Source organism: Macaca thibetana, chromosome X (assembly GCF_024542745.1).
Source record: "Macaca thibetana thibetana isolate TM-01 chromosome X, ASM2454274v1, whole genome shotgun sequence".
Taxonomy (NCBI): domain Eukaryota; kingdom Metazoa; phylum Chordata; class Mammalia; order Primates; family Cercopithecidae; genus Macaca; species Macaca thibetana.
Window position 1 is genome coordinate 44683627 of NC_065598.1, and position 25426 is coordinate 44709052.

At 35.7% G+C, this 25426-nt stretch overlaps 1 protein-coding gene across 15 annotated transcripts in view; it reads left to right on the plus strand.

Annotated features, from left to right (window-relative positions):
* The window catches only part of KDM6A (lysine demethylase 6A), a 232189-nt gene extending 207297 nt beyond the window's left edge, over nt 1–24892 (plus strand). For 8 of the 15 annotated variants that reach the window (XM_050775548.1, XM_050775551.1, XM_050775555.1 and 5 more), the window contains 5 exons: nt 2974–3161; nt 3958–4099; nt 20735–20861; nt 22708–22878; nt 24023–24892. In XM_050775548.1, coding sequence (XP_050631505.1) covers nt 2974–3161; nt 3958–4099; nt 20735–20861; nt 22708–22878; nt 24023–24052 — 658 coding nt within the window. In that variant the 3' untranslated portion in view covers nt 24053–24892. Of the gene's footprint in view, nt 1–2973; nt 3162–3957; nt 4100–19880; nt 19989–20734; nt 20862–22707; nt 22879–24022 lie in introns of all 15 variants that reach the window. The other 7 variants (XM_050775546.1, XM_050775547.1, XM_050775554.1 and 4 more) reach the window with 1 other exon arrangement.
* The last annotated feature ends 534 nt before the right edge of the window (nt 24893–25426 follow it).

Here is a 25426-nt window from a genome sequence, read left to right on the forward strand (position 1 = left end):
CTTTTCTGGAAAGTATTATATAAGGACCTGATATTTTCATTTAGTAATAACATTAGAAAATTAGTATAGGATGAAAATGTACATTATATACACATTTGGTGTTATACCCCCACCCCAATTAAAGGGGGGAAAAAACCCCACAGGAAACATTTACATATGAGATGACTTTGAAAACTAATTATACACGTATTCCACATACTAACTTCTTTATGTTTATTTTTCCTTTTTTTGAGTTGGAGTCTTGCCGTGTTGCCCAGGCTGTAGTGCAATGGCACAATCTCAGCTTACTGCAACATCCACCTCCCAGGTTCAAGCAATTCTCCTGCCTCAGCCTCCTGAGTAGCTGGGATTACAGGGGTGTGCCACCATGCCCTGCTAATTTGTGTATTTTTACTAGAGACAAGGTTTCACCATGTTGGCCAGGCTGGTCTTGAACTCCTGACCTCGTGATCCACCCACCTTGGCCTCCCAAAGTGCTGGGATTACAGGCATGAGCCACCACGCCCAGCCCCATACTAACTTCTAATTTCTTTCTTTGGTTTAAGAATCTTTGCTTAAATATTTGGATTTAGTAAGAAGTGCATTGTAGTTAAAAAACAAAAAAAGATACTAATCCACAGTTTACTTACATAAAAGCAAGGGATAATTACCTTATATTGTCTTCACTATTCATATACTGGTTTCTTTCAGTGTAAGAAAGCCAAAGATAGGGAGTTTTAAAGCTTCTAATGTACTGATGAAATAACCTGATCTACTTTAATCTGTACTTTTTTTGTGGACCAGCAGTCCAGTAGCAGCAGAGAAAGAACATTGTTATATAGAAAATCTCCATTGTGCTATAGAAAGATTTTTATTTCTTGAACTTTGAGTTAATACTATATTGTTGCAGCTATAATACAGGAATCCTTATTCATTGTTTCTGAGTAGCGACTGGCTATTTTTAGGGTGTAGTTTTTTTTCCTATCTAAATGGAGAGGTGTCTTGGGAAAAAAAAGATAATTAGGATAAGCAGATGACATCCAAAAAGCTTGAGCTTAGGGATAATAAAAATATCAAGTTAGGAGGAAGGGTTAGGTAAATTTAATAACTCAGTTGTGAAAGTAGTACTTGCTTCTTCAGCGTTTCACTGTAATTTTGTTTCACATAAAGATTGTTGCTTTTGATAGTGACTATATACTGTATCTGTAGTTTATTTTATGGCTTTAAGTAATACCTGTCTTGAAATAACCATTCTTTTGAATATATGATTAAAACGATGCATACTTTTTGGTAAGTTTAATTTTTGGGGGGGGTTCTATTTGGGATTACTTGCTTGCTTTTGGATAAAAAGTTTTCTCTAATTTTGTAATGACAATACATGGGTGAAATAAGGCTAAGATTTGTGTTTATAGCCATTTTTTGCTTTATAGGCAACTTTTTCTGGACTGTATCTACTTGGCCTTGTCACACACAATAAGCCCATCCTTATCTCTTTGCAGTTAGACTACCATTTTCACTCTAGTCTAAACTTTTGAGAGTAGCCTTGCATTTTTCAAGAGAGAAAAAGAGAGACTAAGGTTCTTTCTAGATCATAGTTTGGCAATTTATTTTCCATAAAGGACCAGATAATATTTTCGGCTTTGCAGATCATACGCTGTCTGTCACAACTGTGTCATTGTAACAGGCACAGTCAGAGATAGTACGTAAGTGAATGGACATAGCTGTATTCTAATAAGTTTTATTTATAGAAACAGGCAGTGGTCTGAATTTGGCTCATGAACCATAGTTTGCCAACCCTTGATCTAGATAAAAAATTAAATTTAAACCAGTAAAAACAATTGTATACTTTCTCATGTGCTATAGCACAAGATAAATAAAGTAAGATTATTTCTTAGATCTTACGGAAAGGAACATTTTTACTGTGTAAGTTTTTCTTTCCCCAAAATATGAAATTTGAAGTAGTTAATTCAATTTTATAAAGTTCTTTTATGGGAAAAGTGACTGTGTGGTTTAAAAAGTACTTCATATCATGATGGAGAATAAGAAGCCAGATATTAAAATAAAAGCTTAATAATATGATCTATGGAATGTTTCCAAAGTATATTGGTAGTAGTGGTCATGATTATTTGTGCACGTGCATGATTGTTTGTTTTTGATAGTTGTTTTGAACTGCGTAGTTTTAATCAGCTAATCATCAAAACTATGTGGAGTCTGACATCCAGTCTCCTTTTCCTCAGAAATTAAGGGAAGTTCCTGGTACTTGTATTGCCACAGTGTTCCTGTTTATGGATTTAAATGACTTGATGTCAACTCTACCTTCCATTTACCTTTTAGGGGTTTCTAGGTGCTCCAGGCAGAAGGCTTCAGTCAAAAATAGTCTTTGTTGATATGAAATTAAAAATTAACTTATGTGTTACTTGAAAGTAGCTTTGGATTTCATTTGGATCTTTGAAAAATCAATTTAAGATAGTAATACTGGGCCGGTTCACTTACTACAGGTATTATAATGCCTGTAATCCCAGCACTTTGGGAGGCCAAAGCAGGCGGATCTCCTGAGGTCAGGAGTTCGAGACCAGCTTGGCCAACCTGGTGAAACCCCGTCTCTACTGAAAATACAAAATTAGCCAGGCGTGGTGGCAGGTGCCTGTAATCCCAGTTACTCCGGAGGCTGAGGCAGGAGAATTGCTTGAGCCCGGGAGGCGGAACTTACAGTGAGCCTAGATGGAGCCACTGGACTCCCACCCAAGCAACAGAGGAAGACTTGGTCTCAAAAAAAAAAAAAAAAAAAAATGGTAACACTGATCTTTAGTAATTTAGTACTCAACCATAATTACACACACTTTATATACATACAGCAGATCTTTTTGGACAAGCAATTACGTTTCAATAAAATGAACAAGTGTTCATTAAAAAAATTTTTGATGTTTTCTTCCAGTCTTACTAGGAGCTTCTTAATATAGTTGATCCATTTACATTATTTTTTTCTTATTTCAGAAATAATTTGAATTTCCTGATGGGTTCTTGGTGGCCCAACCTTGAAGATCTTTATGAAGCAAATGTTCCAGTGTATAGGTTTATTCAGCGACCTGGAGATTTGGTCTGGATAAATGCAGGCACTGTTCATTGGGTTCAGGCTATTGGCTGGTGCAACAACATTGCTTGGAATGTTGGTCCACTTACAGGTATTATAAAGAATATGCTTAAAAATAGTTAATTTATAAAGGATTATATCCAATAGGTCTGTTCCTTTTTTCTTGAAATATAACTTACTAAAAGTTGTAAGAAGAATGTCTCCTTGCATAGAATTGCAATTTGTAGTACAATAATTTAAATTCAAGTTAACAAATGGAAATCTAAGAGCGTAGATATTAGCAAAAAACAGGTTTATGGCTTTAATATACATGAAGGGTATAATAATAATTTTTAGAGTGCTTGGTTTTATTTTATTTAAAAAAAAAACCCTTATGAGAGAAAACAAAGTAGAAAATTTATTCTTTCACATTAAAAAAAATCTAGTATTTCATATGAATAGATCTGTAATGTCAAAATCTGTTTGAATTACGTCTGCCTTCAGGCAGTACTCACTTAAGGTTAAGAATGTGGAGTTTAGAGCCAAAAAGACCTGGATTAGGACCAGGATCTGGCTCTTGTAACTTTGGGCAAGTTATTTAACCTCTCTGGTCCTCGATTTCTTCATCTGTATAATGGAAGTAATGAAATTAATAAGGTGATGGTGAAGAGTAAATGAGATAATGGGTAAAAATAAAAACACAATGCTTGGCATATAGTCATAGGAAGTGCTCTTTATATGATTGCTAATATTATTACTACTGTAATTATCATAAAGCATAATTATTTTTATAGTGTTTTGAGGTTTTTCAGAATTGATGTTGAAGATATCACCTGAGCAGGTGATAATGGTTATCTTCATATCTTTTGGTACTTTGGGTTGCTTTATAACTGTTTTTTTTTTCCTAGCCTGCCAGTATAAATTGGCAGTGGAACGGTACGAATGGAACAAATTGCAAAGTGTGAAGTCAATAGTACCCATGGTTCATCTTTCCTGGAATATGGCACGAAATATCAAGGTCTCAGATCCAAAGCTTTTTGAAATGATTAAGTAAGTCTTTTCTAAAACTGCTGTAGTCCCTCTCTTTTTGGGGAGTGTTAACTATTAAGGTTTTTTTCTCCCTTAGAATTATGTTGACATCAAAGCAAAGTGGTCCAGAAGTCTAGCAGAATGTAATATGAGAATCCACATGTTAAAAACATTTTTCCCTTGCAACTAGCCCACTATGGTACAGAAAGGAAAAAAAGACACATATGATTATAAATCAGTAGAGTCACAAACCTGTGCTTCTTTCCCATTTCCCTCTGAACCACCTGATATCCCAGGATAACTTTAGTTTTAATATTGAAAATCTACCATTAGTAACTTGAGGGGAAAATGGCATCACAGAATATTTGTTGTCACAGACAAATTAGCAGTTAATATAGGGATTTGACTAAAATGCTAATTTTTAAATTTTTAATTAAATCATCTATCTTTTAAAGTGTCTCTTTTCTGAGCTACTTAAAAAAATTTAGGGGCCGGGCGTGGTGGCTCAAGCCTGTAATCCCAGCACTTTGGGAGGCTGAGACGGGCGGATCACGAGGTCAGGAGATCGAGACCATCCTGGCTAACATGGTGAAACCCCGTCTCCACTAAAAAATACAAAAAACTAGCCGGGCAAGGTGGCAGGAGAAGGGCGTAAACCCGGGAGGCGGAGCTTGCAGTGAGCTGAGATCTGGCCACTGCACTCCAGCCTGGGCGACAGAGCGAGACTCCGTCTCAAAAAAAAAAAAAAAAAAATTTAGTATAAGTTATGTAAATTCTTATCTAGGACCCTAGTTTGAATACCAGTAAGCTTCACATTTGTTTTCACAGTTTCTATCTTAGCCATTTTGTAAATCTATTTAGAGGTACTATTTTCAAACAGTGCTATATAGCAGTGTTTCCCTAAACTATGTTTTCCTCTACTAGCTCTGTCCCCAAAAGATGGGAAATTCTGGCTATGGAAATATGGGAAATGATAGAGTAAAGTTCAGCAAGTGGACAAGTCCTTTATTTTTATTTATTTTTTGTAAAATATTTTAGATACTGTACATGTTAATGTAATTTGTGAATGAGGGAGAAGAGTTACAGTGTACAGTATTCCCCAAACTTATTTGACCAGTATCTTTTGAAGAATTAGTTTTCTCAAAAGCTCATTTTGGAATACACTGCTTTATATTCATTGATTAAATAAGTTTGTCTTAGTCTTTGTTAAAACAGTGTTTACATTAAGTATTTCTCCTGCAGATAATTTGGTCAGCATGTGTTGTTTTCAAAATGCTGTCTTTTGAAAGTAATCCTGGTTTGTTAAAATGATTTCAAATCTAGATCCAAACTTTTATTTAAACAAAAGTTGTGTGGCCAAGGCAACATGCTTATGAATTGTTTTATGACAGTCTTTTCTCAGTTGCACCATTTTATCTAGTTATAGGTAAAAGGGTAGGGGAGACAAAAAGGACCAAAAACCAAATTACAGCAAGTAATATACAAATTCTTTAGAACATTGGATCTTGCGTACCATACTTTCCATAAATATAATTTATAGTGGGGCGGGGAATTGTCTCTCCATTTATCCTGTTATACGTCAGAATGGTACTTTTCCCTGAATAGCAAGTTCAGTGTTATTTTTTTAAACAAAAGTGACATAAAGTCACTAAAGGTGTTTAGTAAGTTGGAGGTAGTCATAAACTAGATGCTAAGTCAGATCACTTAAAAGTAGTTCAATATAGAAGCCATTTATCTAACAGCTATATAGACTGAAAGTAACTCATTACATTATGAGTAGATTAGGATTTTATAATTGGAAAGGATTTTAAGGTCACTTAATCAGCTCCTACTTAATATAGTAATCTTATCTATATTCATAATTTGTGATCATCCAGTGACTTAAACATTATTTTCACCTCACTATAATTCTTGCAAGTTGTTTACAGAATAACCTAAAGTCTACCTGTCATTTGGTCCCGATTTCCTGAGTATATTTAGGATTTATGCAGAATAAATCCCATTCAACAAATGTTTGAAAACTAACTCTATGCCAGACACTGTTCTAGGCACTGATGATAGACATACCAATGTTTAAGATGAAATTCCTGTTCTCTGGAGACTTAAATTCTAGTAGGACAAGAAAGAAACCCCCAGTATAATTTATTTATATGAATAAGATAAAATACAGTAATATTTGGGAGGAGGGAAGGTCAGAGTGCTTCTTTTGCTTAACGGGTCTGAGAATGTGAGTTTTCTGCTTAGCCCTGAATAATGAGGTGAAATCAACTACACAGAGATCTATGGGTAGAACCTTTCATATACAGAGAACAGATGAAGGCTAAATTGGGAATAACTTTGGCATGTTTATGGGACAAAAAGGTCAGGGTGACTATAGCTGAATGAGAGGAAGAGTGATGGCGATAAACTTAACTAAGCAAGCAGGAACAAGATCGTACATGGGCTTTCTGGACATGGTAAGAAGTTTGTATATTAATTATAGGTGTTACAGCTTGCCATCGAGGATTTTAAGCAGGAAACGAATAGGTTTCACTTTAAATTTAGACAACGGATCTAGTGGCTGGGCGCAGTGGCTCATGCCTATAATCCTAGCACTTTGGGAGGCTGAGGTAAGCCAGATCACTTGAGTTCGGGAGTTTTACCAGCCTGGCCAACTTGGTGAAACCCCGTCTCTACTAAAAATACAAAAATTAGCCAGGCATGGTGACGGGTGCCTGTAATCCCAGCTACTCTGGAGGCTGAGGCAGCGGGGGTGGTGGGGCGCTCCACTTCACTCCAGTCTGGGTGAAAGAGCGAGACTTGTCTCAAGAAAAAAAAAGAAAAAAAGAAAATGGATCTAGTTGCTTTGTGTGGAATGGGTTCCAAGGGGTAAGCTTAGAAGTAGGGAGGACAAATTAGGAGGCAATTGTAACAGTACAGACCAACCTGGACAGAGATTTCCCTGTAAAAATAGAGAGAGGGGTCAAACTAGGGAGTCTTGTGGAGCTAAAGCTCATAGAACTTGCTCATAAATTAGGTGGTTGGGTGAGAGGGAGAAAGGAACCAAGGAAAACTTATCCATAGTCTTCTTGTTGTCTGATTGTCATTAATTTAAACATTAGTCACCTCTGTCATCTTTTCCATTCCCTACCCCACCCTCAATATTCTTGTTATCCTTTGAGACTCCTTCCAGTTTATCATTGTTCCTCTCAATACTTAAAATGTTGAGGTCAGACATACAAAATTTGGGTGTTTTTCCACTTACAATTTATAGTGATACTGTTTATTTCTTTTTTTTTTTTTAACCTAGATGCACTTACATTCTTATCTATACTCCATTTTGCCCTATACTACAAAATGTCTAATCATTTAAATCTTGATTGTATTCCTCGTGATATTAACAGTTCTCCTCCCAGCTTGAGTACCTATTGACGCACCAGTTGAAAATGTTAACCACAAGTCTAGACCCCTAGGCCTTGCTTTATAAGCCTCCCTTTTTGAAATAATTGTCATTGAGCCATTGCCAAAAATGTACTTTTCAGCAGCCAATGTGGCTCCCTTTCTTTGATTTAATGAGTCTTTGCTTATTGTATACAAGGCTCTAGGCTAGGCTCTTAGGGTTTATAAATACATGGTATAGGTCCTTTCTTAGTGCAATTAAATAAAATAGATTGAAAGAAATTTGGTGATAGATCCACTGATGTTTCCAGCCCAAGGAGTCAGAGAGGTTTTTTTTAAAAAACTGTGTATTCTGGGGAAGAATGTATTTTGTGTGATGGGTGAAAATGAGGAGGCAGGGAGAAGAGAAAGGAATAGCACTTAAGCCAGCTTAAAACCAGACTCTTGCACCATCAGAAAGATGCCCCAGTTCATCCATAAAATAGCCTACATAGCATATCTCCTTAAGTCCAGCACAGTTAAATGTTTTCGTCCAGTGAAGGAGTAAATCCCTTTTCTTCACTTGAGCTCCAGGCAAATAGTTGGCTTATGTAGAGAGGCCATGTTGTATGAATAACTCTAGTCTTCAACCACTAAAGTCATGCTCAACATGGTAATTCTGAAAGGCTCAGAGGAACTCTGGAGAAGAATAGCAAATGTATACTCCAACTCATGTTCTCTTCCTCCTGTTGTCATTCTCTCCCCTATACCGCTCTTTTTTGCCCTCCCTCCTGATTACCCTCCCTGCTGTGCATTTGCGTGAGCTTAAATGTATATACGATACAACTGCTATATGTTTATTGACAATAATTGGTGGTATGTTTTGGCTTGAGCGCAATGTGTGATGAGTAGTAGAGTAAGATATAGTTGTAAAAGTTGGTTAGAAGCCGATTATGCTTTGTATACTAAACTTAAGACTTTCTTCTGTTGGAGAGCTCTTGGTGGGTTTTTAATTAATATGATCTAATTTAGGTTTCATAAAGGTGTTTCTAGCTATTAAATAGAGCAAACTTTTGGATAGTAAGAGAAAGGAGTGAATCAGAGATTCTTTGGCTTTTAAGTCTGGATACTTAGATGGTTTAGTAATATTGCTAGTTAATAAATCGGGCTTAGCACTTAGCCAAGCACTGAGCAAAGTGCTTCCCAGACTGTACTCACTTATTTCTCACAGCATCCCAAGGTCATTCAATTGACTAGAGGTAGAGCCAAGATTTAAACCCCTATCTGTCTGTGAAAGTGCTTGAGTGAATTTATGGCACATGACTTCATTTGGGGACAAGTTTGGGGAGCCAGTTAAAGAGTTGGATAGAGCTATTTAGAAGAAGCTGACTAGGGAGTCATCTACCTAGGAATTTGTGACTGTCTTGAGAGGAAAAGGAAAGAAAAAGTTGGGGGTAGCACTTTGTGGGGGATATGCCTGTTTAAGAAAAAGAAATAGGTGAGCTAGATAACAGGAGAGCATGGAGACTTAATTGTTGCAGAAATAGAGAAGGAGGTCTTTTTCCACAACCACAGTTTTGCCGTGTAATTGTTATATCCACATCATTGCTCTGGTCTTCAAATCTAGTAGTTCCTGCCAAAAAATGAAGTGGTGTTGGTTTTTTCTGGTTTGTGAGCTGTGCCAGTTCTTAATAAATGGTTCTCCCTTGCCATTCCTTCCCTCTGCTTTGAGTTATTTTCTTCATCTCCTGTTCACTCTGCCACCCACAGCAGTTTGGCTTTCTACCCTTGGTAAGCCCAACACTTCTCTTGTTGAGGTCACCAGTGACCAACTGTTGTATATCTGCAAAGGCACTAATGTACACTTTCTTCAGAAATCTACCTTTTTAAGCCTGGCATGTGAATGCCTCAAATCTGATTCCCACTTGCCTTGTCAGCCATTTCTCCCACTGCTGCCTTTAAATGTGTGCTTGAATTGTTTTCTATTTATTAATATTTTTACCACTCCATTTGCTATTTTAAACCATCTTTAATATGAACTGCAATTTTTACATCTCCCCCTTTTTTTCCTTTGAATCATCTTTTAATAAAGCATTAATTCTGTATATGTTGAGCATACGAATTATAGGCTATATTAAAAGAAAAAATACCAGCTAAATGTAAGAAATGAAATGGAGAAGATATACAAACATAGTTTTCTTCCTTAACTCTCCCCCTGAATTGTTATTTTTAATTCTTAAATACTATGATTCTACAGTGTGTAATTTTTAGGCTTTCATAGTTAAGTGGTAAGCCCGCTCAACCAAAAAGAATGTAAGCAAAATTCTCCTTGTGCCTTCTCATCTGCTCGCTCCCTCAGCTCTACCCAGTTCTTTTTATTCAGTAAATGTTTATTGTGGACTGCATTGTTACCCAGGTTTGTGCTAGGTGAAAGGGATTTGATCACTTCTCAGACTGCTCAAAGTGAATTGAGAAACCGTCAAACCATTAAAACATGTGATCTTTAATGATAGAGATATTGGTAAGAAACCATGGTGGGGCAGCATAGAGGAAGGCTCTTCTGAAAGAGTGGAAGGTTCAGTAAAGGCTTCACTGGAAGTACTACAGCTTCACAGTCTCTTATTGTAAATCCTTTAGGCCAGATGTGTTTTGGAGCTAAGCAAAACCACAATGAGATACCATCTCACACCAGTCAGAATTACTATTCTTAAAAAGTTAAAAAAATAACAGGTGCTGGCAAGGATGTGGAGAAAAAGGAACACTTACACTGTTGGTGGGATTGTAAATTAGTTCAACCATTGTGGAAAGCAGTGTGGTGATTCCTCAAAGAGCCAAAAGCAGAACTACCATTCAACTCAGCAATCCCATTACTGAGTATATAACCAAAGGAATATAAATTATTCTGTCATAAAGACACATGCACACATATATTAATTGCAGCACTATTCACAATAGCAAAGACATGGAATCAACCTAAATGCTCATCAGTGGTAGACTGCATAAAGAAAATGTGGTATGTAAATGGGAGCTAACTTATGAGGCCACATGGACGCATAGAGGGGAACAGCAGACACTAGGACCAGTTGGAGTGTGGAGGGTGGGAGGAGAGAAAGGAAAAATAACTAATGGATACTAGACTTAATACCTGTGTGACGAAATAATCTGTACAACAAACCCCCATGACACAAGCTTACCTATAACAGACCACGTGTACCCCTGAACTTAAAAGTTTAAAAGAAAATAATGTTTTTTAGATTTAGAAAAGGTTATTGAGTACATTTATAATATATTGTACCTTCCCAGCGGGTCTGTTGCAGTATCCTGGGATCAAACATATTAATATTTCAGCACTAAAACATAGAAATAGTCACTCTAATGAGCTCAGTGAATACTATAAGTAGCCCCAGGTCAAATTTCAGCGCCACTTGAGTTTATGCAAGATTTATGAAAATTTTGTGGGATTATAATAAGGGATTATGAACCTGTATTTGCACTGGGTTATTTAATAATGGGAAATGGTGTTTTCTTCTGTTGTCACCTCCTGACTCCTCATTATCATTTTGAGAATGAATCGCCTGTAGTTCTTTAAGCAAGTCAATATCACTCTTGCTTTTTCTCTGCACTTTTCCATTCAAGTCTGGTCTTTAAGGACCCTGCGATTCCATAAAGTTCTGTTTATCTGAGTAAGTCATTTAGTAAATCTCTTTGAATTTCTACAACCTAGCCATTTTGCTAAAATACATTAATCATACTCTGCTTCACATTCTTCCAGATGTTTCCTGTGTTGACGTGAGTCCAAAGAATATATATTATCTTGATTACTTCTTTCATTTGATAATGTAGTGAACTCGACTTAAAAGTTCACAGCCTAACTCCGTAGGAAAATTTAAGTGGCAGCTCAGTGCATAACTTTCTCTTTTGACTTCATTTAACTGTTAAATGAATAACTTTTCTCTGCAAATGAACTTAATTTTAATTTCTCCTTTAGACCAAACTTTTAAGTGTCTTTCCCTGGTTTATGCCATACTTGTGTGTTCATGTTAGCTGAAGATAGATTTAAACTTTCGTTGCTAAAAATTTCAGTTAGACTTCACATTGGCAGTGACTGCCAATGAGATGTCTTTATCATTTTTAATATTTTAAATAATGGTCAAATTTGCATGTTGGATCACTTGGTAGCAAGATGAAGCATTAAATGGAAGGCAGAAGATTTAGAGGCATAAATTAGAAGGTAATTGCTCCAGTTCAGACAAAAGGAGAGACAAAGATTAGAGGGTAAAATAGACTACACTTGACGATTGATTGGTGGTAGAGTTAAGGGAGAAATCTGTATTGCTGGACTTTGGCTTGGGCCAGACAGTGGAACATTTGTGCTTGTTGATGAAATTGGGGATAAAGAAGAAATGAGCTGGGTGTAGAGAATGATGGTTATCAACTTGACTAGCTTTAGACATGCAGAACTTGAATTGCTCCTACAAGATTTAAGTTGAAATTTCTATTAAATAGCAACTAGATGGATGTATGGTTCTATTGCTTAGAAAAGGAGTCTGAGATAATACATTTGTAGCCCTCAGCTGGCTGATAGGCAGTCACTGCTAAGGTATTAGCTGTTGAGTTTTCCGAACCATTAGCTATTTTTAAGGTAGAGCAGTACCCATACAAAGAAATGAATAAAGGAAAACTTTAAGATCAAGGGTACTGATCTCCTTTAATTCAATCAACTATGACAGTTTTTCTAGGTTAATATATCTAGTCTCCTTTAAAATATATAAAATTTACATGTGTAACACACCGCTGTACTCCTCCCCAACTTGTTTATACTTTTTCCTCCAACTTTTACTTTGAAATTTCTTAAACGTACAAAAAAAAGTTAAAATATAGTACAACAAATACCTGTGTAACCTCATTTGGATTCATCAGTTAAGTTTTTGCCACATTTATTCAGCAGTCTCTGTATACGCATACATGCTTGCACGTACTTTTTCATATGAGCTATATGAAAAAGTAATTTGCAGACATGATGACATACCACTTCAAATACTTCATCCTGCGTCTTAAGAATAAGGTTATTCTCCTACATACCTGTAACATGATTTACCATATTTAGGAAACATGAAATTCTGTAGTATGAGTTAATACACAGTCCACATTTAGATTTCCCCAACTATCCAAAAATGTCTTTTTTTTTTTAAAGTGCTTGCCTCTGCTCACTCTACCACCCTTATCCATATTGAATTAAGGTTCACATTTAATTGAGTATGTAGTCATTGTGTCTTCTTTAGTCTCTTTTAAACCTGTGAAAGTCTTTTTTTAATGACATTTTCTTTTTGAAGACAGCATACCTTTGTGTTGTGCGGAGTTCTACATTCTGGATTTGTTTTCTCATAATTGTATTTGGGGTAAATTTTTGACAAAAACTACTAATGATGTTTACTTTTGTTTAACTCCTGCCTCACTCCAGCATAACTATGTCAGAGATATTTTCCTTAGTGGGTCCTGAGTAAATTAAGTTTTACTAAAAAGGCAATTTGAAAACTTAAAACTAGGGGTGAGGAGATTATTGTTACTTTTTAACCCATCTTTGTCATAGTATATGATTTTTATTCTGTGGTTTTAATTTTACAACTGGTAGATTAAGATTTAAAAGAAACCCTCGCCAGGCGCAGTGGCTCACGCCTGTAATCCCAACACTTTGGGAGGCCAAGTCGGGCAGATCACAAGGTCAAGAGATCGAGACCATCCCGGCTAAAATGGTGAAACCCATCTCTATTAAAACTACAAAAAATTAGCTGGGTGTGGTGGCACACACCTGTAGTCCCAGCTACTTGGAAGGCTGAGGCAGGAGAATCACTTGAACTCGGGAATTGGAGGTTGCAGTGAGCCAAGATTGAGCCACTGCACTCTAGTCTGGGTGATGGAGCGAGACTCTGTCTCAAAAAAAAAAAAAAACACAAAAACCATCACTCTGCAAATTCACGATTCCCATTTTAAGATATTTGAGATACAGTACTTTGGCCTATATTTTATTTTTCTCTTTGTACAATACTAAGACTCTTTACGTCATTTTCGTAAGACTCATACATTCCTTGTTTTGCCTTCTGAAGTATTTTTTTTAACAGGACATTTGAAAGGAATCAAGTGTTAGTGCAGGAGATGAGCTCTGCAGACTGTTGGTACTGATGAGATTTCCCTGTAGATAACAGGCTTTCAGAATAAATAGACTTACAGGTGCAGTTCATAAAGCCGACCCCCAACAAATATGCTACAAGTTGTTACAGTCATGTTGGACCGTTGTCAAGCTAGTGCAATAGTAGTATGTTTGCAATACATTGGAAATGTTGGTTTGTTCACCAGCAACTTTGTGAGTTCCACTTAAATCACCACGATAAGTAGTTTAGTAAATTTTAAAATATATCAAAAACAGAATGCCAAGGAGTGCATTTTCCTCTGAAAAGTTTAATGTTAGGAAGTCTTAGATTTAGGAGGAGCATATCAAATAGTACGCTGAGGAGTAGAAAGTTAATTTTCAAGATACACATTCACTTGTCTTACCCCCTGTAATCTGCCAGACAATAACACATTCTAAAAATATTAATAACATATAAGCCAATGGTGGAAAATAAGTTCTCTTAAATTTCAACAGTGCCGAGCTCATTGAAAACCACTCCCCACAAACTTAATTTCTTGTCATATTATTTTGTCATTCTTTTGACCATCTTATAAAGCACTGTTTTATATTTTTTCTTTTTCTTTCTTTTTCTGTTTCTTTTTTTTAATTAAAAAAATAAAGACAGGGTCACCCTATGTTGCCCAGGCTGGTCTCAGACTCCTGGGCTCAAGGGATCCTCCTGCCTCAGCTTCCCAAAGTTCTAGGATTAACAGGCATGAGCCACCATGCCTGGCCAATATTTCAGTTTTTAAATGTGCCATCTTATATGCACAATATTAATGTTTTATGTGCTTTCTCTGTGCCTTTTGTGTATATATGATCACTATGTGTTCATTATTTGCCCATCCTTTTTTATTTTCCTAAGTCTTAGAGTCTACACTATTTAATATCCCAGTAAAATATTACAGGAAGGGCAGCATCGTGTAGTTTTCTGGAATCTAATCTGCCTTCATATCTTAGCTTCTTCATTTACTGGCTGGGGGATTGGGGACAAATTACTAAACCTATTAGTCTTTATTTCCTCTTTGGAAAAATGGGGATAATACTGTCTTTCTAAAATAACTTTTATGACTGTTATGTGAGTCTTAGCATAGGGTAAGCATTCAGCAAATGGTAGTTGTTGTAATTATTACTATTTTATAGAAACCCCAATTACCTTCTTTTTTTTAGTTAATATTCTTGGACCTAGTGTAGTGGTTCTCAAATGTGGACAGTTTTTCCTCCCCCTGCTTTCCTTTCCCAGGGGACATATGCCAATATCATGGCTTGAGTAGGAGAGATGCTACTAGGTTTTTTGAGTAGAGATTAGGAATGCTGCTGTTAAATATCCTGCAGTGCACAGGACAGCTCCCCATAACAAAGAATTACCCAGCTATAAATACCAATAGTGCTGAGATTAAAAAACCCTTATCTAATGGAATCCAGACTAAACACCTTTTGAATAACCTTGTTTCATTTTCTTTTTGGTGTGTTAACTATTATACTTTGAGTTGGCATTCATCATACAATGTTTTCAAATTAAATAACTTTAATTTAGTAATTATATGATTATTTTAATACAGTTTAGGAATTTGACATGTCATGTTCAAATAATTAACATTTGTTGAGCATTAACTGCCAGGCACAAGTCTAAGTATTTTATATAACATATGTAATCCTTATAACAGCACTGTAAGTTAAATATCCCCTTTTTTCAGCTGAGGAAACTGAGGCACAGAAAGAAGTGTGCAGCTGGAATTTGAACCCAGAGAGTCTAAGTATAGAGTCTGCTCTTGCCCACTCTACAGCTCTTTCTATGGTCTCTTAAAGGCTGTAACCCTAAAAACGCAGTGATTTGTGAGGTTGATATTTTACCAGTGTCTATTGAAAAATACACTACAAATCTGAGACACTGGTTTTAATTTTGACACTTATGGAGTAAGAGATTTGTGCTGGTTCTCTTACTTGCTGATCACAGGAATCACCTGGAACTCTTATTAAAATAGGTTTTCAGAGCTCTATGCCAAGAACTTTGGGAACCTTTTTCATGGTGACCTAGTGAATCTTATCAGACAAGTTAGGTCTTTTTTAGAACTAAGAATTTTTTTGCTCCCTTTTCTTTCACATACATTATAGGTTATTACCTTACCTACCTACATAAAATATACTTTATCACAAACACAGAATTCCAAAATGTAAAAGCAAACTCATAAGTATTAACTCTCCTTTGATTCCCTTATTTAAATGGATAAATATGGTATTATAGTGTTATACAACTTTTTATTCCACACCCATTTGACCTAATAATGGAACAAGATTTTTCCAACAGTGTGCATAGATAATGGTATAGCCATAAAGACCAGTCCATAGTTAGCATTGATCCTACTGCTGTAGTCCTGGCAGTATTCTGATACTCTGTTGGGTTTGATATATAATGCTTTTTGATAACACTGACCAAACAAAATCTAAAAATTCTAAAACTGCATTCTCATGGTTAATATATATCTGCTTTCATGCTTTTTTTTTTCCATCTAGGAGCTTAAAGTTCTTAAGACACGCATTTTATCATTGACTGAGACCTTGATTTTCAGCCATGTGGTTGGTGTAAATAAAACTGTTAGATGCCTTATTGACATTCATATACCCACTGTTGTCCTAGGACAACACAACCCTGGAGTGACAGGTGGCAAGAGAGTTTTCAGAGCTCATATGTTGGCTTGCTTTTCCTACATGGCTCTTTCAGTAAGGCAGACTGGGCAGAGCAAGGCACCTCTTGGTGTTCGTTAATTTGTTATCTACTTCTCAGTGGCTGAGACTGTTACCATAAAGCATTTAAAAGTGCAATACCAAGTTAACCCATATTTCATCTATCTCCACATTGATATTTGTTTGGTAACTTACTTTGGAAACTGAGTCACATTGCCATTAGAATGTCAGAGTAACCCCCAGTGTTGTCTTAACTTTGATGTAATATAATATTACAGCTTCACTCCTATTATTTCCTGCCCCAGAAACTTCATGCGAAGATTAAAATCTTGTAAGAACAGTTGTTTGTTCCCTAAAGAAGCCCCCATACTACCTTATTGTGGCATTCTTTCTGTTCAGAATGTGCCTTCCCGCACCTCTTTGTCCTGTTCATAAATAAATTGATTCAGAAATTTCAACTTCTGTATGAAAACGTATGTGATTCTCTACTTCCCCTCACCTGAAGATGATCTCTCTCCTTTTAGTATCCATAGCATACTATGTTTATTTTTTGCCTAATGTCCTCATGTATTGATTTATGAATATACTGTGCATTAATTGCCCATAAGTAAGGCTTTTGATAATTTGTCTACATATTATTTTATTCAGTTCTCTTGTTCTAATATTGCAAGTGTATTTTCATTCTATTCCCTGTGTGAAGTTGTTCTCTAAAATTCTATCGCTCTTTAAGTTTCATCTTTGCAGATCACTTTTTGGTTGGATTAGATTCTAGTATATAACCTCAAATATGCCAAGCTCTCAATCAGCCTCTTCCTTATGGTTTTCTTCCGTTCTGGAACTTCCTTTGTCCCCTGCCTTTTTGTGTAGTCTTTCATCCAAACAGCTAAAAACAGAGATTGGGTCCTGAAGCCAGTACTGATCCTTAAACGTCAAAGGATTTCCTGCTTTTCTAGCTGCTGAAATCATTTTTGATCTTGTTTCTAAAGTGCATGTATGCAAAATAGCATTTTCCATCTTCTATGTGTTTACAACTTTTGCAAATGATTTATTCTCTCGTTTTTAGCAAATTGAATTCTTTTTTTTTTTTTTTTTTTTTTTTTTTTTTTGAGATGGAGTTTCACTCTTGTTGCCCAGGCTGGAGTGCAATGGTGCGATCTCGTCTCACCACAGCCTCCATCTCCCGGATTCAAGCAATTCTTCTGCCTCAGCCTCCCCAGTAGCTGGGATTACAGGCATATGCCACCATGCCTGGCTAATTTTGTATGTTTAGTAGAGACGGGGATTCTCCATGTTGGTCAGCCTGGTCTCGAACTCCCAACCTCAGGTGATCCACCCGCCTCGGCCTCCCAAAGTGCTGGGATTACAGGCACAAGCCACCACGCCCAGCCCGCAAATTGAATTATTAATTACCATAAGGTAAACTTACAGAAATTTAGCAAAACTAAAATTAAGAGGAAATGAGAATCCTGATTGTTTAGCTTTTATTTTTTAGCTCTTTAATGTACTTAAATGTTGTCTTTGTATAAAATCAGTCTGGGGCTAATCAAAGCAGAACAGGTTATTGTTAAGTCTTAAATATTATATCTGTTTCTTTACTAGGATCCTTTCCCTAAATCACTTTACTTTCTATTTTTCCCTATCCTTAAGTTGAATCACATTCTTTCTTTTTAGGACTTGCTCATTACTGTGGACTCCATAAGAGCCTCTCTCTCTCTAAATTCTCCTTCTGTTCCAACTGCTGCCTTTTGAAAATGGGAAGGAACAAAAATTTTCAGTGTTAAAAAAGTGGCAAGGAGAAATCACAATTTTGTTATTCATCCTCAGATAAGATTAATAGAACTGTCAGTTTTCTAAGTTTTTGGTATCACACAAAATATAAAATATGAATTCTGGAGCAGAATTTATTCCAGAAGCAGACTGACTACTTAAGGCTTAGTATTTACTCTTAGCAGCCTTATCTCAGACCCCTTGTTACTTGCAGGAAATCAATATAATGCCTTTTTTAAGATGAAACTGCCAAACTAACAATACATTGTAAACTACAGTCTAAGTGCCAAAGTAGTCAGTGGCATTGAAGATGAAAATTTATCTGCTGAGTAACAAGTAGCCTGATACTCTATAGAACCAAGGCTGTGTGTTTGGAAAAACTGTGCTTCCTGAGCCCAAGAATCTCATCTTCACAAGAAGCGGAGTGGGTGAGAATAAGATGTGAAAAGAGACCAAAAAGAAGGGTACAGTGTGAGATAGTAAGGGGAAGCTTGAAATTTTCTTTTAAAAACTCATAGCTCAACCACTTAAATAGCTTTATGACATTAGACAAACTTAACTTCTCTGCACTCCCTTTTCCCCATTTGCAAGATAGAGATAACCTTTCTCCACATGGTGGTTAGGAGGCTTACTTGGCATAATGTATATGAAATAGCAAATACATGGCTCCTCTCTGGTTCTTATTTTTTATTTACTTTTATTATATTATTTTTGTTTGGCCATGTGGAAGGACAGTTGAGTTTGAAGTCTTCCAATGGTATCTGCATTTTTCTATAAGAGATCTTATTTTGAAGCCCTACTTGGAAAACTTGTTCAGTAAAATCTGTACCTTTAGAAGTGAATTGTATGGGACATGGGGAGGGAAGAAGAGAGGAGCAGGTGCTGTTCAAGAGCTAGGGACAGAGTCTGAATTATATTCTGTCTTTGCCATGATCTAAATTTTTACTTGCTACCTTCCCTGGTGCCCTATACAGGCACGCATGTACACATCGATAGCTGTCCTAACCTTGACATGCAACCACAGGCTAAAGCAGGGGTCTCCAACCCCTGGGCTGCAGACCAGTATCAGTCCATGGCCTGTTAGGAACTGAGCTGCACAGCAGGAGGTGAGCAGCAGGCAAGCTGGCATTACTGCTTGAGCTCCACCTCCTTTCAGATCAGTGGTGTTATTAGATTCTCAAAGGAGCAGGAACACTATTGTGAACTGCACATGCAAGGGATCTGGGTTCCTTGCTCCTTATGAGAAGCTAATGCCTGATGATCTGAGGTGGAACAGTTTCATCCCAAAACCATTCCCCCCGCCCCTCCCCCTAGGTCTGTGGAAAAACTAATCTTCCACAAAACCGATCTCTGGTGCCAAAAAGGTTGGGGACCGCTGGTCTAAAGCAATGTTTAAGTTAAATATGCAAGAATTGTTGAAGCCAAGCTGAGAGTGCAGTCTTTAAATATGATACTTAAGGAATTGGCCTACAACTATGAAATCAATATTGTTTTATACTTATTAAGTAAGCTAACAGGTTTTAGAGATGTTTTTAGTTATTCCCCGCCTCCCCAACCACTGCTGGGTTAATATACATGGGTTTGGATACATAACAATATTTTAACATAGTAACTTAACTTATAAAATAACAAAGAAATATAAAATAAGGTAAATTAAATATTTTAGTACTTATAATTTGAATTTTAGTTGTATATTGATTAAGCTACTATATGCTAGGCACTGCCCTAGGTGGTGAGTAGATAAGTAGATAGCAGGAATGCAATAGATAAGACCTTTGCTTTCAAGACAACACTCAGTTGCTAAACCCATTTCCTTTTCTTTAGGATATTTTCATTGTCTCCGAATTTTAGAGCTGAAAAGTGCCTTAGAGATCATCTAGTTCAACCTCTCCGTTCAAATGGAGAACCTGAGCCACTAAGATTCACAGGAGAGTAAGATAATTGAGCAAACAACTCCAAGTAATGACAGAAAACTATAGGAGAATCAGTACAAATTGTGAGAATTTACTATGTTGTTAGCTTCCTAAGTATGAGTTTAGAAAAGGTATAAGAAAAGTTAAATTGTGTTAATATGAATGGATTCCACTGTTACCTTCAAGATAAAATGAAGACATACTTTTTTCTTTAGTATTTATAGTTAAATGAATATCGTATCCTGTAGTGACTAAATTCATAAATATTTTTTCTGCTTATGGACTTGAGTTTCAAAAGCAGCTGTACAGATGATGCTGTTAATGAGTGTTTAGGTAGTCTTGATTTAAAAAAAATAATGTGCCTTCCTGCCTTATTAGAATCATAGAAGTTCATATCTGGAATTCACACCCCTTATTTCAAGGATGAGGAAATTGACTCCCAGAGAGGTTAACTGACTTGCCCAAATAAGAGCCAAAATTAGCAACTCACATTTAAGCAGGAAGTCAGTTTTTATGTACTAAGACCATTATATTTTGATATCCAGATATCAATTTTCTCAACTTTAAATGTTTTAATATGGTCTTCATCAGGCCTGAGCATTGTCATTTTAAAACCTGAGAGTATTTGATAAATTGAAATAAAAATTATGATGTCATAGACATTAGAATCAAGTCTCTTGGCATTATTTCTAGTTGGTATATCTTTTATGCTAAAAATATTCAATATTCAGTTGCTGGTCACAAATAATTTCTCCCCCACAATAGGTATTGTCTTCTAAGGACTCTGAAGCAATGTCAGACATTGAGGGAAGCTCTTATTGCTGCAGGAAAAGAGATTATATGGCATGGGCGGACAAAAGAAGAACCAGCTCATTACTGTAGCATTTGTGAAGTAAGTAATTGTTCTTATCCACAGTTGTTTTATAAAGCCTCTTCCCTCTCCACTTTTGATTTCTCTTTATTTTTAAAAAACTTTTTTATACTTTTGTGTAATCCAGTTTATAGTAATTAATATTGTATTCAATTTTGTTACTTAGCCATTATATTAAAATTCAGTGTGATAATAACAATATTTCACTGCAAATTAACCTTAAAAGTATCTACTACATAGTCATTTTTGTGGTAGATCTTCAACAAATGATAATCAGCAAATTTAGTCTGAGATTTTAAACTGGGAACAATCTAGATGTACACAAATGCCAATAAACTGAATGTTTGGTATAACTCTAGGCAGATCGATTATCAGTCCTCTCTGGTGCAATTCACAATACATTTGTCAATATTGTGTGGCCAAGGCTTGCAAGAGGTGTAGGAACAAAGATGTGGCGCCTGCTATGAAGGAGCTTAAATTCTACTTGGAGCAGAGAGATTATAAACAACTAATTGTAATGTACATGAGACTATGATGAATGTGAAGTTGGACTTAATGATAACACTGAGGGGGAAAATGACCTGATTTTTTTCTTCTAGTATTGGCATAAGAATTCACAAAAGTATTAGCATTTGAGTCCATCCTTGAAAAAAGAGTATGATATCAGTAGGCTAAAAAAGTGATGAGAATCGGAAGTAGACTGTCATGGGCTATAGGAACAAGAAGAGAACGGGGAAATGGAAAGGTTTTAGAAAAGGTTGAATGTGTTCCAATTTGGCTGGAACACAGACTGTGCAAATTCCACTCGTAAGTCTAGGTGGCATGTAATTTGTAGCACATCTTGAATGGTTTTAAGGAATTTGATAATCCAAGGTCACTGAAGCCATTAAAAGGTTTTGAGCAAGCAGCTAAGGGTGAGATATGTGTTTCAGGGAGAAAAGTGGTTGGAAAGGACAGTGATATATAAGCTATTGCAGTGGTCTTAAGAGTTGTTATTTTAAGGCCTAGACTAGAACCTGGCAATGAGAATATTAAAGAAGGGAAAGAATTAAAAAATATTTAGAGGGTAAAATCAGTGAGACACCTCATTAAATGGCAGAAGTAGAAGGACAAGTTGAATGCTCACCAATTTTCTAGCTCAGGTCACTAGGTTTGTATTGCTGCCTGTTGACAGTAATGGATAACATGGTGAACTCTAGGATTGTCGTTTACTGTTAAAAGAAGACATGAGATCGTAGGAGTTTTCTGTCATTGAAGAAATTTAAGGATAAGCCAAAGACAGGTTGTTGATGGTTCATTTCAAACCTTGAAATTCTGTAATTCTAACATCAACCTGTATTTGAAATGATTTAATCCATTGATTTTTTTTTTTTAATGTTGTATGACCTGACCAAAGTAAGTCATTAGGAGATCAGATAGATTCCAGTTAGATGCGATGTTCCTTATCCTACCTGAACCCTAGCAACTCATCAATCTTTCTGTATAAGACAGAGGTATTATTTCTAAAATCATGCTGTACTCATGAATACATAAAAATGATCACTTACATCTGATTGTATGCTGATGTTTTAGATTTAAAAATAGGTTGACCTTTATCAAACTTTTGAACTGAGTTCAATGACATGAGTATGTCATTCCCTTTGATTATTCCCCTAAATATGCATTACTACCCATGTCTTTGGATTTGGTGCAAAATAAACCTGGTCTGTTAAAGATTCTCAAACACAGCCATGTTTTTCTTACCACCTACTCTTAACCAGAGATCACTGTCCACAATTTCATTCAAGTAGAATTCCATGATTATACTAAAGCAGTACAGTGAATACCACCATCTCTATTGAATACATTTTTCTCTTGTATAAAACAGGTGGAGGTTTTTGATTTGCTTTTTGTCACTAATGAGAGTAATTCACGAAAGACCTACATAGTACATTGCCAAGATTGTGCACGAAAAACAAGCGGAAACCTGGAAAACTTTGTGGTGCTAGAACAGTACAAAATGGAGGACCTGATGCAAGTCTATGACCAATTTACATTAGTAAGTCAAATCAACATGTGAGTACATAGTTAGCTGGGTTATGAAGCAGCAGTGTTTGTTCTGCCACCTGATAAGTAGGAGGTAATGAAATATTTTAAATTTCCCTTTGGCTCATTACATATTGCATGAGGGTGTATTCATATCATTCCCCCCTCCATTTCCAAGTATTTATTCCTATAAAATTGGCATATATCATTTTCAGTTTTCTTCCTGGGTAAGACCAGCCTAAATAATTTTACAACAATTACATTTAAAAATCTTCACGTGCTTTAGATGGAACACTATCATATCCTTTATGTCATTTTATCTCAGTTGATAAGTTGATAAAATGTTTGTGTACGTAGGTTATTAGAGCCCACAAAATGAATCAGTAAATGTGCTTTTAAATATACTTCTGCTTTTAGAGCTAATTGTATTTGTTTAAAATTTTGTCCTTGCCAGAAGTATTAACCTCATGGGAATATTTAATGGAGCTTAACTTCCTGGTATGTTATATAACCTTATGAAATTCAAGTATACTTGTAAATTGCACACAGTTTTTAATTTCAGACAGCAGATGCTTGGGGGAAGCATTTTACTTTAGCAGATCAATAGCTTTATGAATAGAAACAGAGATAATTTATGAATTGTTGATTTTCTCCAGTACTTGTCTCCCACACATATGTGATCAGAAACTAACTTTTTGAAATTTAGTTTCTGGTATTTTCACTTGAATAGTCTTCAAGATTGCTTGAAGAAGAAAATTATCTGGAATATGTTGAAGAAAATATATTACCTAGCTGAGATAGATTCTGAAGACAGTCACTAGTGAAATTGTAACTTGTTAAATTATTTTTCAAGAAGCCCCCCTTTTTTTAAGCAATCTTAAGAAACGGTAAACTTAATAACATTCCAAGAGTTTTTGACTAATTGGTGAAGAAATATAGAAAATTGCAAGTACGCTGAGTAGGATAATGGTCTTAGACTCTTAGGAAAATTGGCTGAATGGGAGATAGTAAGGTAGGTTGTACTTTTATGTTGTGTAGCAGGCTGGTGAACTTTTTGAGAGTTATTTCCCCTAACTTCATAAGCAGACTATATGTTTGTAGCCATGAGCTATTAACAATTTGTATATCAAAATAACCTACCTTACTTTTATTTTCAGGCTCCTCCATTACCATCCGCCTCATCTTGATATTGTTCCATGGACATTAAATGAGACCTTTTCTGCTATTCAGGAAATAACCCAGTTCTGCACCACTGGTTTTTGTAGCTATCTCGTAAGGCTGCTGGCTGAAAACTGTGTCTATGCAACCTTCCAAGTGCGGAGTGTCAACCAGCTGGACGGGAGAGAGTACTGTTCCTACTCCAGGACTCTCACAAAGCTGATCAGCTGTACTTCACAAAAAATAATAATTTCCATGTTTTGTATATATCTGACAAAACTGGCAACATCTTACAGACTACTGACTTGAAGACAACCTCTTTTATATTTCTCTATTTCTGGGCTGATGAATTTGTTTTCATCTGTCTTTTCCCCCTTCAGAATTTTCCTTGGAAAAAAAATACTAGCCTAGCTGGTCATTTCTTTGTAAGGTAGTTAGCAATTTTAAGTCTTTCTTTGGTCAACTTTTTTTTAATGTGAAAAGTTAGGTAAGACACTTTTTTACTGCTTTTATGTTTTTCTGTCTTGTTTTGAGACCATAATGGTTACACTTTTGGTTCCTAAATAAAACATTAAAAAAATTAACAGCCAAGTCACAAAGGTAATGGATTGCACATAGACTAAGGAATAAACTTCAGATTTGTGATTTTTGTTTCTAATCTTGATGTAAATTTACACTATTTATAAATACATATTTATTGCTTGAAAATATTTGTGAATGGAATGCTGTTATTTTTTCCAGATTTACCTGCCATTGAAATTTTAAGGAGTTCTGTAATTTCAAACACTACTCCTATTACATTTTCTATGTGTAAATAAAACTGCTTAGCATTGTACAGAAACTTTTATTAAAATTGTTTAATGTTTAAAGAGTTTTCTATTGTTTGAGTTTTAAAAAGACTTTATGTACAGTGCCCAGTTTTTGTTCATTTTTGAAATCTGATTATATATATTTTATATATACTTATGTATGTATATATAATATATATAGAAATCTGGATATATATGTATAAATATTTAGAACTTAAATTTTTCTCGTTTTAAGTTTCACATCTATGGTAGATTTTTGAGGTGTCTACTGTAAAGTATTGCTTACAAAAAGTATGATTATTTTTAAAGAAATATATATGGTATGTATCCTCAAGACCTAAAATGTCAGACTGGTTTATTGTTAAGTTGCAATTACTGCAATGACAGACCAATAAACAATTGCTGCCAAAATGTAGTATAATAGTAGAAAACAAATAGTGATTGAACTTAAGATTTTAAAAGGAATGTTATATGGGCTTGACAAATCCTGTACATGACTTAGTAACATTTTATATGGAAAAGGGGATTCAGGATGAAGGGCTCTATTTTAGAATGAAAATAAATTAAGAGACTTATTTTTTAATGTTAGGCAAT